The sequence below is a fragment of the Dromaius novaehollandiae genome, chromosome 3 (assembly GCF_036370855.1).
Source record: "Dromaius novaehollandiae isolate bDroNov1 chromosome 3, bDroNov1.hap1, whole genome shotgun sequence".
NCBI lineage: Eukaryota > Metazoa > Chordata > Aves > Casuariiformes > Dromaiidae > Dromaius > Dromaius novaehollandiae.
The window spans coordinates 1,429,914-1,444,982 of NC_088100.1; the positions used below are offsets into that span (position 1 = coordinate 1,429,914).

Below are 15,069 nucleotides of genomic sequence, written 5' to 3' on the forward strand. Positions count from 1 at the left end.
TGAGTACAAATCCTTTGTGTTCAAATTTTGGCCATGGATGAAACCCAGCCTAGACACACCAAGACACGCTCCCTGATCCTGTTTGTTTCTGGGCTTTCTGAAAAGCCTTCCGAAGCTCCAGCTGCTTGGGGTAGAAAGCATCAATTAGATTCACATTTGTAACTGTCTGGATCGTCTGTATTTTAGGATAATTTCCACCTGCACATCACAAAGAATTGTCTCAATTCTATAGATGGAGAAACTGAGGCAGAAAGTACAGAAGTGATTTGTCCAGTGAAAACCAGCAGTTTTGGCAGTCCCAGGAATAGGACCCAGTTTCCCATATCCTGGTTCTCTGACTCATGAGAATGAGACATGCCAATAGTTAGAGAGAATGGAGATAGACAGACTGACCAAAAGAGAGATGCTACAAATAGAAACACTGAAAAGATTTTAAGACTTTTAGCCCAAATTGCTGCTTAACCCATCGTCATGAACTTCCTCCAGCAGTTTCTGCATCCTCCCCATTGTTTGTGACCTTGTCTGGCTTTTAAGATCCCAAGCGAAGCAAAATGCACCTTATTCCAGCACAAAATACCTTCATTACAGAAATCTATGCCTTACTTCTAGGCAGACTTTGCCAGTCTCCAAATGGTCTCTGTGATGTTTCTATATGTCAGGCAGATAGAAAAATCAAAGATGCAAAGCCCAGACCTCTCCTTTCCTCCCTGACATGCAGAAGTGGGTTTGTGCATTCACACATTTGCTGTGTCATCAAGGGGTCCTAGGGAGGGATCTTTTCTTTTTTTTAGGTTGATTTTCTAAATGTATGAAACTTGTATTTACAGAAGTGAATTTGCTTTTTTAATGCCAACCAGTGATTTTGGAATCTGCTGGTTAATTTTCCCCCTAATTTTCCATACGGGTGGAGTGTTGAAGGTGTGGATAGCTATGAGTGCTGTGCACATAACTGGCTAGGTAGATGAGAGCGGCCCTCTGTGGGGTAGGCTGAGAGGTGAATTCAACCTTTATTAGACATCAGAGCATCTACAAGAGTGCTTAGGACTGCAGGAAATGGAGGTGGGTGTTCAGCTGTCGGACTGCGGGTCTCTACAAGCAGTTATCTAAGCTCCCATCACAGGGCACAGAGATCTAGTGCCCGCTGCTGCTCCTAGGTCTGGTTGACTGAATGACTCTCCAGGCTCTAGGGACTGCATTGACTTCATCTCTGCTGACTCTGGTGGGAGCTCAGATACCTGGCAAACATGGAAACACCTTCGGACAATGAATTAAGAGTTGTATTTCTTCCCAGGAGCTTTTGGGTCTGCTGCTCACAGAAGGGCCTGTTTCTAAACCCTAATTTGTTTCCCATCATCCTACAGATGTTTCAGAAACCAGATGCTAATTCCGTCTCCTGCAAGACAAGGGAGCATGCCACCCATCTGTATCCCAGCTGCTGGCGAGAGAGACCTCTCCTACCTCATTACAATGCTGCCATGTCCCTTATCTCACTTTCCTCTTGCAATGTTCAGCAATGTGGCCCTTTGGTGGGCACACTTACCTGTCTGTGACCAGGGGTTTCATGGGTTGAGATGAGGAAATGGAGATCAGCTCTCCATCCTCATCACCATCTTCCTCACTTGAGTTCTGGAGCAGCTCAGACTCTTCTTCATCCCCATCCCCTCCCTCTTTCTTCCTCCGCAAGGTAGGTTTGGTCATGCCATCGATTTGGTTCCCATAGTTACCTCAGAAAAAAAAGTCACAGGGCTGTAACTCACATTGGGGTTAAATGGACTCAATCACCTGGCTTTAATTCAGGTTGAGGAGCAACCTTCTCTGCAGGAACCATGGGGGACAGTGAAGTTCAACTTTCTGAAACCCTGACCAGGAATTGCAAACTAATGACAGAAATCTGCCCCCTACTCATGCCCCCCTTCGAAGCCATTAGGAATATATATCCTTCCTTTGGTGGTTAACCTCAGGAGGCACAAAGCCAGGTTCTCTCAGCTGAGAGATGGAGCAGATCCACTGCTGACACACAGCAAAGGGTTGATCTAGGGACACACATGGCTTGTGCCAATAAAGTAGCCATCACTTTCTTCCTAAACTGAGAGGTCTGGATGCTCTATCAAGTTTTAGCATAGAAAGAGGGGGTAGAAATGCTGCTATTGGCCTTAGATCCTGCATTCTCTGTTAGGCATGTTTCAAAACCAACATCCCCAGAAAACAACCAACCTATTGTGACCTCGAAGTTGATGGGTTTGTCACCAATCTTCCTGTCAATCATGGTAGCTTCCAGGAAGGCTCCAAAGAGGAAGAATTCCTCCATTTTCCCAGTACAATTCTGCAGGAGAAAACCCAGGGAGTTAGGATGGAAGGTTAAGGTCAGCCAGACGAACCCTTAGGAGAACAAGCCACTGGGCAGGGAGTCCCAGAAGGCCACATTTGGCACCTTGAGCACCCACACGGGCTCTATGGAGGGGAGATGCCACTGTCTGGGTTTTCAGGGAGACTGTGAGTGTTTTCTCTCCCTCAGCTTGAGCCATCTAAGAGGTAGGTGTCTGTCTGAACTGGGTGTCCAGGCTCACTGCATTTTTTTTTTTTTTGAATGACCATAAAAATCTGAAAAATCTTTGCAAGATTTCCTACTGTGCTGGGGGATCCAGCACATTTAGTGCAGCACTAAATGAAATTCTCGGTCTGTGAGACCAGGTGTAATTACCAAGAGGACTGAGCAAGCTAATAGCAACACCCAAGATTTGTCACTGGCAACCGAAGGGTCAGGGAAGACTCACGTCGGCAACTGAGGTGGCCTGCTCAACTTGCACCTCAGTGGAGCTGTTGATCTCCGGGTTGCTGGTGTCCAAGATCTCCACAGCAAGGCTCATCAAAAGCCTGGCCCGGAAGGAGACGCCTTCACCCAGACCCTCGTTCAGATCCTGGTGCTCATCCATCAGGGTGTAGTTCCGAGTCGAGCCATACATGTTCACCCACGCGGGGCCAAAAGTAGGCAGGAAGCCTGCAGCAGACCAGACACACGTGTAGTGAAGGGGATGTGCAAGGAGGGCACGTCTTTGTCTCAGGGCTCAAGCTGGCTCATGGAATGACATCACTTTCTTGGTGTGGGTATGGTAGCACAGGCTTGATCATGCGTGTGAGTTTGCATGCACAGAGAAAACACATGCTTGCAACCACACCTGGAGATGGTTTTGTGGTGACAGCAGTGAAGGGGATTGTGCAGTGCACCAGGCCCAAGACAGAGATAAGCATCCCATTGGGCAAACCACCCAATGTGAGCCACAAGAGAGGAGAAACCCTCATTAGCCACTTTCCTAGGGCTCTCTTTGGTTTTATATCGGTCCTGCCCACATGTGTGCTGATGTGCTTGTGTGCGTGTGTGTGTGAACGTGGGAGCCTGCCAGATATTCATCCATCCATGGCCATGAATTTTTAGGAAGGGCCAGTTGTTCTTGGGTGTCTTTTCTTTCAAGTGTCTGACTGAAGGCATGTCATGGGGCTTGGTTTTCAGTGAACTGGTGCCCAGTGATCTCAGAAAACCACTGCAGTGAATAGAGGTCTCTCCCACCGGGCACCAAGGAGCAGCTTCTCCAAGGGTGGAGAAGGATCCTGGACTATTTTGCTAATTCTCTGCCAGAGGGATGTCTCTCTATCATGAAGAAGGTGTCTCAGTCAACCCCCACATAAGCTTTACCTTTGTCTCCTTCATTAGAGATCTTCCGTAAATCAATGAAATGGGTCCCAATGGCCACATCATTGACTTTGTCCGAGTCCCGGATCTGGATCTTTATCCTCTTGCACAGTGGGGGGAACATTTCTGTGAAGACTATTTGCTCATTCCAGAGAGGCTCGTAGCTGCTCTTCTGCACAGACGTCTTCCCCTGCCAAGTGGGAGGAGGAAGCAGATGTTTCACAAGGGTCTGAGCTCACAAGCCACCCACCTGCTTTCAGACCTGAACTCCTCCCTTGCTAATGACCCTTGAAACGTGCTCTGCTTGTGACTCGCCTTTCCCAAATAATAAGCTCCTTTCCTTGACTGGAGACTGCTGCAAGTCCCTCACAGTCTGGACAAGAGAAGGGAAAGTGGTACATGGCAAACAAGGCAGCTTTGTCAGGCAGTTCAGCATCTGCATGCCAGGACAGCTGAGATCATCTTCGGCCACATGGTCCCAGACCTGCATAATGGTTGGTCCTGCTCACGTTACCATGTCACAGCGATACAGCAAGCACCTCACTCACCTTCTGCCCTGCAAAGAACACCTGCACATAGGGGTCCACCAAGTCCTTGTTTTCCCCAATGAGAGCCTTCTTCACATTGGCCATGATGCTGGTGTTCATGCGGGGCAGCCCTTCAGCGCGGTAGATCTTGATGTAGAAACGAGCCCATTGCCGCTCTGGAGGAACTCCATCTGGAAGAAGGAGGTTCCTGCAACATCAACAAATAGGGCTGGAGACAACTGCTGGGCCTGGCAGGTTTGTCAGGAGAGGCCTGCAGAAGAGGGTGAAGCTGCCCCACTTTTGGGGCAGTAGAGCCTAGGGGAAGACTAATCTCAGCCTATTCTAGGCATCTAAAGCAGGCCAGATGCATGGGATATTAGAAGGGCTTTTTATTTTATTTTATTTTTTTTAAACCAAGGCATAAGTGGAGCTGGGGTGGTTATGTTGGGGGGGGGGGGGGATTTGAGTTCCATCTTGGCTTCTCTTGCCAGGTTTTTTTTCTTATCTCTTCCCTGGGAGCTATGGAGGATGCTGTGAACAAAAGTCCGAGAGAAATTGCTAGAGTTGTCCATGATAAAGTGGGATAATATCAGCATGGAACAACCGTCCAAAGTAGTACAGATGCTGCCTCAAGCCCCTTGGTCTCCAGCAAGTCAGGAAGGTTGCACTAGCATTTTGATACTAGTGTGATGAGCTTAGTTTCTAACTACTTGGGCAGAGGCTGAGAGATGGACTTGAAAGTCTGACTGCACCTGGAGATATTTAATTAGCTTGAAACATTCAGAGCTGGAACTGAGTTTGAAACTCTCTTGACTTTTTTTGCATGGCCTTTTAGATGCTCTGGGGAGTTGAAGAGCTCTGCCCACTCATGCCGCCTGGGAAACACTTACACAAGCTTCTCCCCTCTGTCCTGGCAGTGGGTGATGAGACCCCCATCCATCATATCCCATCTTCCCTTCACTCTCTCTTCGGTGGCTCCCATCCAAGGGCCAACAGGACCATTAGTTAAGCAGTGCAGACATCATCTTGTTTTACATCAGGCTGGTGCCAGTATGGAGAAGTGAACAACCAGCAGCAGATGGTCTGAACTGATATAAATGACTGGTCTGTATTGATGTGACCAGGATTTGCACCAGTAATCTATCAACTATTCTCTCTCTGAGAAGCAACCTATTTGGCACTTCTGATTTCACTGCACAAGGTAAGTATGGGTATTAGAGGGGCTATCAGCCTAATCTGGAAGGGATGCTGTCCTCATTGAATAATCCAAAATAGAGAGACCTGAAAAGCCCATAGCTCATTCCCAAGTAAGGCTATATGAAGCTGGCTCTGTAAAACCTTACCCCTCAATATCATCCTCATCCGTCTCATTGGCTTTGTGTGGTGTCTTGATGTTGTCCCCTTTCCCTACCACAGCAACGTCACACTTCAGGTAGCCTTTCAGCCCAGCGGTGAGATCCTCAGGATCAGAAAGGATGGCCCATTTGTGATAGAACTGGTGCTCTGAAAGCCATGGAATGAGACAGCCATTTATCAGAGTTACAGGAATTACTGTGAGGACTGGAAACATCTGTCTGCTTGAGTGGAGAAGCCTGCATGCACGTATAAGAGACAGCTTCAGGTGTGAGGAATTCCAGCCAGAACCCCCTGAAATATCCATTGGGAAAAATCTGCCTCATGTTGAAGACAGAGAAGCAATGAGATGAACTGTCTGTAGAGGGGTAGAGTTTCTACCATCAGACATTTTTAAGGCCTAGCGTGCCTCTTGGATGTGTGAGAAAGATTTGATCCTTCTGTGGAGTGGACCAGACTAGATGCTCTCCTAAGACCCCTTCCAGCATCATTTGATGAGCACCTGTGAAACAAACTCTGGAGGCTTCATTTGCACCTTAGGTCTCAGGACTCTTCATAAGGGCAGAGTGCTGCAAAAGGCCTGATGCATAAGCAAAGATAAAATCCCAGTGATTTTGGAGGTATCTTTTCTAGAGGGAAGTTTCAGGTGTTCCTTACTCTGGCATGCTGCAAGCCCTGGGCCCTCCAAGGGGCAATGCTGCTCTGTACAGAACGGGCATTTCTTAGTCTTTTGGATATGTGTTTGCTTCATCAGTCTACCAGACAGGTCCAGTATTATTAAGTGATTCAGTGACTGAGCTTTTCAGGCAGAAGTGCACTGGAGAGCCTGTCAGGGAGTAGGGCTGATCCTTCCCGGGAGCAAGGGTATGGACTGAATGACCTCTCCAGGGACACTTCTGGACCTCTTTTATACAATTCTCTAAACTAATCCCAACCGCGCCAGCTCTTGCTGCACACACCAAGGGTACCGAACGCTTTCACATTTCTTTTATGGTTCTATAAAACAGGCTTCTCTGAAATGGATGTGCTATAAACAAAGCCCACGACAGCACAACGGATTTTATTAGCACTCGTTGGGCCCATCTATGCTAAGTCAAGGCAGGCTTTATCGTCAGTGAGCAACACGACATTCTCACAGCAACTCTAATTAACCTCTCTTCATTTGCACACTGGGCACCTTCCTGTCCTGGTTTAAATGCCAGCCACAGAGGGCAAGATGCAGCCCATGGCCTTCAGCTAGCTGAAAGGTCAATATCTTGCCTAAGTTGTCTAAGCTTCTTCAGGAGGTCGGTGGAGAGAGACTGGCAAATCCCAAGGACAATTCTGCCTGTGTGCATTATGCCTTATTCCTGGGTGGGATATTCCACCTTTTGGAAGTGCTGAGGGCTCTTTTCTGACTGCAGAAGGAGCCTAGATGACATGCTTACGTCTAGGATGCTAAAATTAACTAAGTGTCACCCAAGGAAACTAGTGACCGCCTGGCTACCTTGCAAAGACACTTATTTGATGGTGCAGGTGGACATACATGACCAGTTGCAAATCATCGTTACATACCAGGCTGGGTGTAAACAGTTCCAACATCCATCTTGAAGGAGCCTACCAAAGTCCCACTGCGCAAGAGATTTTTTGAGTGGATCACCTGGAAATTGAGGGAGAAAAACAAGCCAGAGTTTTTCCTGTGCCCAGCAATGCTGGGAGGGGTAGGGCTGTTCCTAGAAGAGTTTAGTGTCAAACACGGAAGGATTTGATGCATTTTGCTTGGTTTGTGGAGGAGATATCATCACATTATGAGGCACAGTGGCGTTGGCAGCTCTTGTCTAGCAGTCTTGCAAGCAAATGTATACTTGCATTCAATAAAAATAAAAAAGTAAAAAAAAATTCATCTTTGAAACAAGATGCAGTCTTCCAGCCGCTATGGCAACAAACACTGGGATATTTTCCTGAAGAAGTGTCTCAAAGACGCTTGAACTCTATGCTTTAATTCCCTTCCTGGGAGAAATTACACAGCCAGACTGTGCATGGGATAGATGTGGATACTCCTAATTAGTCTGCTTTGGTCTGTGAATCTATGAATCTCCTTCCTAGTCTTTGCAGCTCTGGGGAGAGCTGGAGTGTCTGCTTTGCTCTCATTATTTGCAATTCTGAATTTCCTCAATAGCTATAGCCAGTCTCATGCTTCAGGGAAACCACTGGCAGGCTCAGGAAGGCATTGCTTCTCCCCAAGCCTAAATACATCCTGAGACAGGTTTAGTTTTGCCTAGCTCTGAAATACCAGAGATCAGCCACAGAAGAAGAGAGGGAACATGAGTGGAGCTGTGCGGCTGCAGCAATAAGGATGGTGACAGAGAGAGGGATTGGGGGGTCTGCAAAGGAGACAAGGCTTGTAGGACGTGAAGGCTGAGAGAGGGGGACTGAGCACCTCAGCTGCTGTCAGGGGTCTCACATCAAGGCTCTTAAAACCATCCCAACATGTAAGAAAGACGTGCTGGTTTCCACCAAAGCCCAGTGAAAAGGACAACACAGCCGTGCTCACTTACAGACAGCTTGATGATCTTATCGAACATGACGTCTGGGGGAACGTGGAAATCGAAGACAAAGTACTGAAAGAGAAAGAGCATGTGTGAGAGCATGTGAAAGAGAAAGAGCATGTCTTTTGGGTTCAAAGATAATATTATGGTCCACACCCCACCAACAGAGACATGTCTGCAGCTCACGTCACAGCTGGAGAGGGACCCACGTCAGTGCAACAACTGACAGCATCAGTGGGCTGAGAAACTGAAAGAAAGCATTAACTTCTTGGAAAAACTGAGAAAGTGGGCACAGGCTCATTTAATTTGACCCTGATCAAGTGAGTGTATTTTTTTTTATCCTTTCATAAAATACAAGAGGGCAAAGGCTTCATCTCTCTGGCTGCATGGTCTGAGATTTCATCTCACTCTAGCAAAAGGTGCTAGAATAAAAATAGATTAAAGCAGAATAAAAAACTCAAATGACAACAAATTACATTTATTTGACTAACGGCAATGTAGGCCCTGAGGAGCAGTCAGCCTGGAGCAGCTCCTCAGAAAAGACCCAGCTCACCTCATTGTAGTAAGGGCAATTAGTCGATTCCTTCATGGACGTGTATTTCTTTTCATCCCCAACCTCCACACACACCACGGGGTCCATGTTAAGCCCAACCAGCTGCCGTGCCTCGATGATTGTGATGCTGACCTGGGGAAGAGAGACTCATGGACCTCCACCTTGGCTGCCCTAACCTGTGTCTCCACCTGGTTCTCCTCTAGCAGCTGCTTTCAGCAGTGGGGTGGCAGCTGGGTGGTGTCTCCTCATCACACAAAAGGGACAGGGCTGCTCTTGCAAGCCTGAGCGAGCTGCAGCATGGCGTGGGAGGCAGGAGCATCGGAGCATCCCCGTCCGTTCAGACGGGGCTTCTGCTCTGAGAGCACGTAAAGAGCAAAGTCGAACTGATTTAGCTAAGCTGTGGGAGCAGAGGCTCTGCTGCTGATGTCCTAACTGGCTTAACTTGCTTCTGACAAAAAAAACAAAGGTTAAACTGCTCATAAAAGGAGGCTGATAAAAGGCAGCAGAGCCCTCTAAGGAAGAGGACAAGACTGCCTGGCATTTATCGCTGCACAAACAGACTTGCTGCAGAGGAGCTGAGCTGCAAACCCAACTTCCTATCCTTCACCCAAAGCTGCACTGGCTTAATGAACCCAGCCCAGTTTTGTTCCTCATTTAAAGTGCAGCAAACAGTGAACAGCTCTAGATGCCTTTTGAGGAGGCAAACCTCTCTCCTCCAAGACCGCCTCTCTATACCTGCCCCTACTCATACCGGGTCCTCTAAATCACTTCATTAGCATCCTTCATTAACAGTTCGCTCTGTCCCATCTTTCCATCCCCACTGCTACAAGAGACCAAGGCATTTTCTTGAGGTTTCCCAGTGATAGGGCCTGCAAGATAAAGTCATTTCCTCAAATTTTTAAGTGTTCCACAAAAGCCAATTGTTAAAGGAAAGCAGAGATGTGAAGGTCTGCCAAGCAAGCACCCTGTCCATGAACCAGCCACTCTGCAAATTCTGTTATACTTCAGAAATTAGCCATATCTTATGAAGATCAGCCTTGAGATCCTCCTGTTTGCACTGGCCAATTAATTGGACCTTTTGTTCTTTCCATTTCTTGCTTGTAATTTATCTTGCACCTTCCCCCTCCTCTTTACATTCTGGTTATACTATTCCTGAACCAGGTATACTCACTCCCTGTCATCCTCACAACTTGTGTCAGACTTTTTATGTGTATAATTAAACCTCTTCCACATACTGCTCTACTGCATCTTCTGATGTCGTTTGGTCTCTCACGGGAGTCAAGAGTAGATGCTGCAAATGGTCCACAATAAATCTCTAATAAAAATCATTATTTGCATTGTTCACAGATATCCCTAGAAATGTGCCATCATGCTGACACGCAAGGACATAAAATTAAATGGCTGCTGAATCAGCATGACTTGGTGAAAATGAGAAGAGGAGCCAATTTATGAACCACCTTGGCACCAAGCAGTAAAAGAAAAAGGGAGCAACATGTATCATATGAACCCTGGGAAACTAAATGCGTAGTTCATCTAACTCTAGATTAAAATGACAGGAACAAAGCACCCTTGAACAAGGTAACAGCAGCTGGGCACCAACCCACCAAAGGAAATCCAGCGAGTACTGCCAGCCAGGCTGCATCAGTCTTGAATGCTAAAACGTGTACTGAAAGCACTTGGAAATTAAGAGAACTGTGTTGGAGATAGCCTGCTTCAACCCCAGGTTAATCTGGGCTTTCTGGGCTTGTTGCAATGGACAGCAAACGCCGTTAATGACTCCTTGTAAATGCTCTTCCTCCTCGTAAATGCTCCCTGTGACATGGTCCCTGTCTGGGCTCTGAACCCTCTGAGCTGAGGTCGGGAGCACAACACCATCTCCTACCTGATAATCCATCGGCCTCCCAGCACTCGGCTCCATTTTGATATCAGGCTTGGACCTTCAAAGGGGCAGAAGAAACCTTCAGTCAAACAACAGATGAACTTGCTGCAAACCGTGACAGAGCATTTCCCAGGGTTCCTCCTCACAGCACCTGCTGTCTTTGAATCTGAGGAATATAAACTCCAGGGGCTGTGAAACACCCCTGAACATCAGTGCTCTTTGTTCAAGTGTTTCTGAAAATGGTTGCACGGGGCAATGTGATTTCCAACATATGCCAGCTCAGGGAACGCATGGCTCTGGGGTGCAGACACGTCTGTGAGCTTGGCATCTCCTGGCTTGCACAAGCTCACATCTGGCCCTCACCTCTTGTTGGAGACATTGGTAGTTACGGCCGTGACGGAAGCCAAGGAGATTGTGTCTGGGTCCAGTCCACCTCCTAGTCTCATGGCTCTTCGGTCCAGGTCTTCTGCTTCCAAAACAGCAGGTTCATCTGCATAAAGGCACACAGACAAAAGAATGTCACTTACTGTTTCCACTCTGTGAATAATTAAAGACTCGGAGAAAGGTAACCAATACATCCTATCAACCTCACTTGATAATACAGAGAACAGTGGTCACCAGGTCAGGTCACAGACAACCTGGTTTAAAATGGATTAAAAAAGAAGTCTGCATAGTGTGACACATTATTCCACCTGTGCAGCATGCCAGCACACAGTTTTATGAAGGCAATAAGCTCTGGAAAACTGAACTCTGACAAATGAGCAATGCAGATTTCCAGAATAAAAGAGCATTTGGACATGTGCTGCAGCTCTAACTGCCAGGATGGTGGTTGCAAAGCCCACCAGCTGTCCAGCTTCAAGGTAGAGGAGTCTGCAAGAACAGGAGAAAGGAGTCATTTTCCAAGAAGAACCCAGGTCCCATGGGGCACAGAGAGATGTGGCTGAGCACAGACATCACTTTTGGGAAACAGGTTTGCCTTATGTCAAGTCTTAAGCACAAGATGAATGCCCTGGCACTGGGGAGAGCAGGGAGATTACCAAGGTTTCAGTATTCTGCCTCTACAGTCTGGTGTCTCTACTTACACTGGTGTCTCAGGCCAAATTCCTCCTTTCCTGTCTTAAAAGCTGGCTGAAAAACAATGAAGATTTGCCCAGGAAGAATATCTAACGGAACATGTTGCCTTCCTCCACACAAAGACATTCCCCAATTTCTTTGTCACTGAAACATAATAATTTGATCCGAATGGAAACAACAACAACTTTCTGATCGCTAACCATCTGCATTCCCAGAAAGTGTCACATTTCAGCACTGCTGCAGGTATAGAGCCCTTGGGACAGACAACGCTGCAGCAACGGAGCCCTACATCTTACTGTGCTGCTGGTCTCCATGCACCACAGAGAAGAGGTGAAAGGACTTCATAATGCTTTTTGCTGCTACATTTGCAAGTTATCCTTAAAATAAGGCAGAAGCTGCCCACCTGACTTCCAGGTTTCACCATGATCTCACAAGGTGGGTGATATCTGGCAAAGCCTTCAGTGGGAGACTCTCCATCTATCCCTGCTTCCCGTTTCCCCCATGTAGACTCTCTCTCCAGCTCTCATCCTGTGCACCAAATGCTCCCTGTCTAGTCCTTGAGTTACTGACAGTGTTGATGTGAGCCACTTATGGGGTCTCATCCCCATGGACCAGGGGCTTTCCTGGAAAAGCAGTACTGGATCAGGGAGAAACCTCCTCCCGGCACCTACCTTGCTTCCGATGATCATCCTTTGGCGGACGTGTCTTGCCAAGCTTCATGGCTGAAAAAACTCCTTTCCCGGCTCTGGAAGAAGATGTGGGAAAGAATCATTCATTGAATCCTGCATTTTTAGCGTTGCTGTCGGCAATGCAGGGGTGAGAACAGGAGGCTTCACAGAATCACGGAATAGTTGAGGTTGGAAGGGACCTCTGGAAATCATCCAGTCCAAACCCCCTGCTCAACTGGGGTCACCTACAGCACATTCCCCAGGATTGTGTCCAGGAGGCTTTTGAGTATCTCCAAGGATGGACGCTCCACAACCTCTCTGGACAACCTGGTCCAGTGCTCCATCACCCTCACAGTGAAGAAGTTTTTCCTCATGTTCAAACAGAATTTCCCATGTTCCAGTCTGTGCCCGTTGCCTTTCATCCTACCGCTGGGCACCACTGAAAAGAGTCTGGCCCTATCCTCTTTACACCCTCCCTTCAGATACTTATTCACGTTGATAAGATCCCCCCTCAGTCTTCTTTTCTCCAGGCTAAACAGTCCCAGCTCTCTCAGCCTTTCCTCATAGGAGAGATGCTCCAGTCCCTTCATCATCTTAGTGGCCCTTTTCTGCTCTTGCTCCAGTAGCTCCATGTCTGTCTTGTATTGAGGAGCCCACAGCTGGACACAGTACTCCAGATGTGGCCTCACTTGTGTTGAGCAGAGGGGGAGGATTACCCCCTTCGACCTGCTGGCAATGCTCTTCCTAACACAACCCAGGATACCATTGACCTTCTTGGCCACAAGGGCACATTGGTGGCTCATGGTCAACTTGTTGTCCACCAGGACCCCCAGGTCCTTCTTCACAGAGCTGCTTTCCAGCAGGTCAGCCCCCAGCCCGTACCGATGCATGGGGTTATTCCTCCCCAGCTGCAGGACTCTGCACTTGCTTTTGTTGAACTTCGTGAGGTTTCCCTCTGCTTTTCCAGCTCAAAGCAAGAGTAGAAATATCAGCTGAAAGCAGCTGAAAGCAGAAACTACTGCAAACAAGGGCTAACATGCCTGAAGGCAGAGTCAATATCTCAGCTAAATGCACTGCCTTTGAGTCTTGAGTCCCTTTTTTTTTCCTTGGAGAATACTCCAAAGCTGTGATAACATACAGGGCTGGAGCACAGTCTTATCCACCAGCGAACTGTTGGACCTTCTGCTGCCCCAGACCTCCAGGTCTGTCTCTGCTTTCCCCTGCTGCTCACAGCCTTGTCATTCTGTCTTGACCTGCTCATGTGATTGCTCCCCAAGGCAGTTATCTAAAATAGTATTTTTATTAAAAATTAAAAATTCTAACCACATTCCCCTCCCACCTTCCCATCAAAAAACCAGTAACCTCTTTGACTAGATCAGCAACAAATCTATGGAGATCTTAAAGTTTCCCAAACTGTCCATTACAGCAAAATGATTTTTCCTCTTTCAATGCAGTTCTCACCAGTACCAGGTCAAGAGGATTGGGGTATCTCCAGGCAGAGGTCACAAACATCATCCATCGTCTTGCCTGCATGGGACCTGTGCTTAGTTCCTCCATCACTTCTCTGGGCTGTGGCTGATTCACTCAGAACAGTTTGAGCTAATTGGCTGATAAGATAATGGTTTGCTAATTGCTTGCTATTCACTTCCTGAAAAATACTTACCACCTTAAGCCAAGTTTAAGAAGTATAACTTGTCTTATCTCCAAATGCTTCAGTGGAGCTAGGACCATAATTCCAGCTCAGAATTTAGCCCATGAAATCACAAGTGCATTGAAAGCCTAGACTCATTGTTATATGGTATTTTTTATGTTTCCCATTTTGACAGAAATATTTCAGGTGTCTGACATAAATGCTTTGGCTTCTGGAACTCAGAATTCACCTGATACTAATGCTTCATTTAAACTTTGTCTAGTCCAGCCAAGAAACAAGCAGATGTTCAAATTGATATTCAGATGGATATATCCTGGGGTATTTTCTTAAGTCATCACAGCCTCATAACTGGGACAATTTAGATGAGTTAAGATCTAGTCTCTGGCTTGTTCTGTTACACTACCAGCTTCACAGAGAAATCTTCTAGCCCGCATGCAGTGCAGTACAAAACACAGCATTCAGTGAATGATACGATTTCTGCATTGCAAACTGGATTGCTCTCAAATGCAGATCTAATAAACAGGCGGAGATTGTTAAAGACAATAACAAACTTCCAAATATTTCAGGGAGACTGAAACTCCATGTATGTAACTCCCTGTTGCTGATGCAACAAGATGAGAACTTCTGAGTTACATTGGTGAAAGTTATGTTGTCTAAGTGCAATGTGGATTTTTAGCTTGAAGATTCAGCTGAAAACCTCACTAGGAAAAAGCCTCCACAATATCTACAAAACTGAAATCAGCAAGAAACATAAGTCAGACCATGGCATATCCCCACTCCATTAGTAAAGAGTAAAGAGCTGGAGAGTTACTCAAAAGAAATAGTTTGCAACTGTCCCAAAAGCCACAGGTGATAAAGCTGACAGGGAATTTTGAAGGTGAAAAATTTCCATTAGCTGAAATTGATGCCCTTTGCAAAACCCATCAGATTTGCTGGACATATTCTCAGGCCAGGTTAAAAGCAAAGAGGACCTCCCTTCCAGCTCGGTTAACAAGCTGGGGGGGCCAGTGCCCAGGACCTGGTCTGGGTATAGCCAGGATTGAGCTGCATTGCCCATGTGCCAGCTCTGAAACTTCAGGATTCCCCTAAGTCTCAGCTTTGTTCACAGCTGATTGGGACCAAACGATGAAGCCTGGCCATGTTTTCAC

The 15,069-nt window shown here is 47.0% G+C and overlaps 1 protein-coding gene across 1 annotated transcript in view; it reads right to left on the reverse strand.

Annotated features, from left to right (window-relative positions):
* Positions 1 to 15,069, reverse strand: part of OTOF (otoferlin) — a 110,465-nt gene that overhangs the window by 31,182 nt on the left and 64,214 nt on the right. Inside the window, exons 12-23 of the mRNA XM_064510193.1 lie at positions 12,274 to 12,347; positions 10,892 to 11,018; positions 10,532 to 10,586; positions 8,650 to 8,781; positions 8,106 to 8,168; positions 7,123 to 7,207; positions 5,559 to 5,718; positions 4,237 to 4,423; positions 3,692 to 3,878; positions 2,775 to 2,998; positions 2,215 to 2,323; positions 1,541 to 1,724 (exon numbers count right to left, since the gene is read on the reverse strand). Coding sequence (XP_064366263.1) covers positions 1,541 to 1,724; positions 2,215 to 2,323; positions 2,775 to 2,998; positions 3,692 to 3,878; positions 4,237 to 4,423; positions 5,559 to 5,718; positions 7,123 to 7,207; positions 8,106 to 8,168; positions 8,650 to 8,781; positions 10,532 to 10,586; positions 10,892 to 11,018; positions 12,274 to 12,347 — 1,587 coding nt within the window. The remainder of the gene's footprint in view (positions 1 to 1,540; positions 1,725 to 2,214; positions 2,324 to 2,774; positions 2,999 to 3,691; positions 3,879 to 4,236; positions 4,424 to 5,558; positions 5,719 to 7,122; positions 7,208 to 8,105; positions 8,169 to 8,649; positions 8,782 to 10,531; positions 10,587 to 10,891; positions 11,019 to 12,273; positions 12,348 to 15,069) is intronic.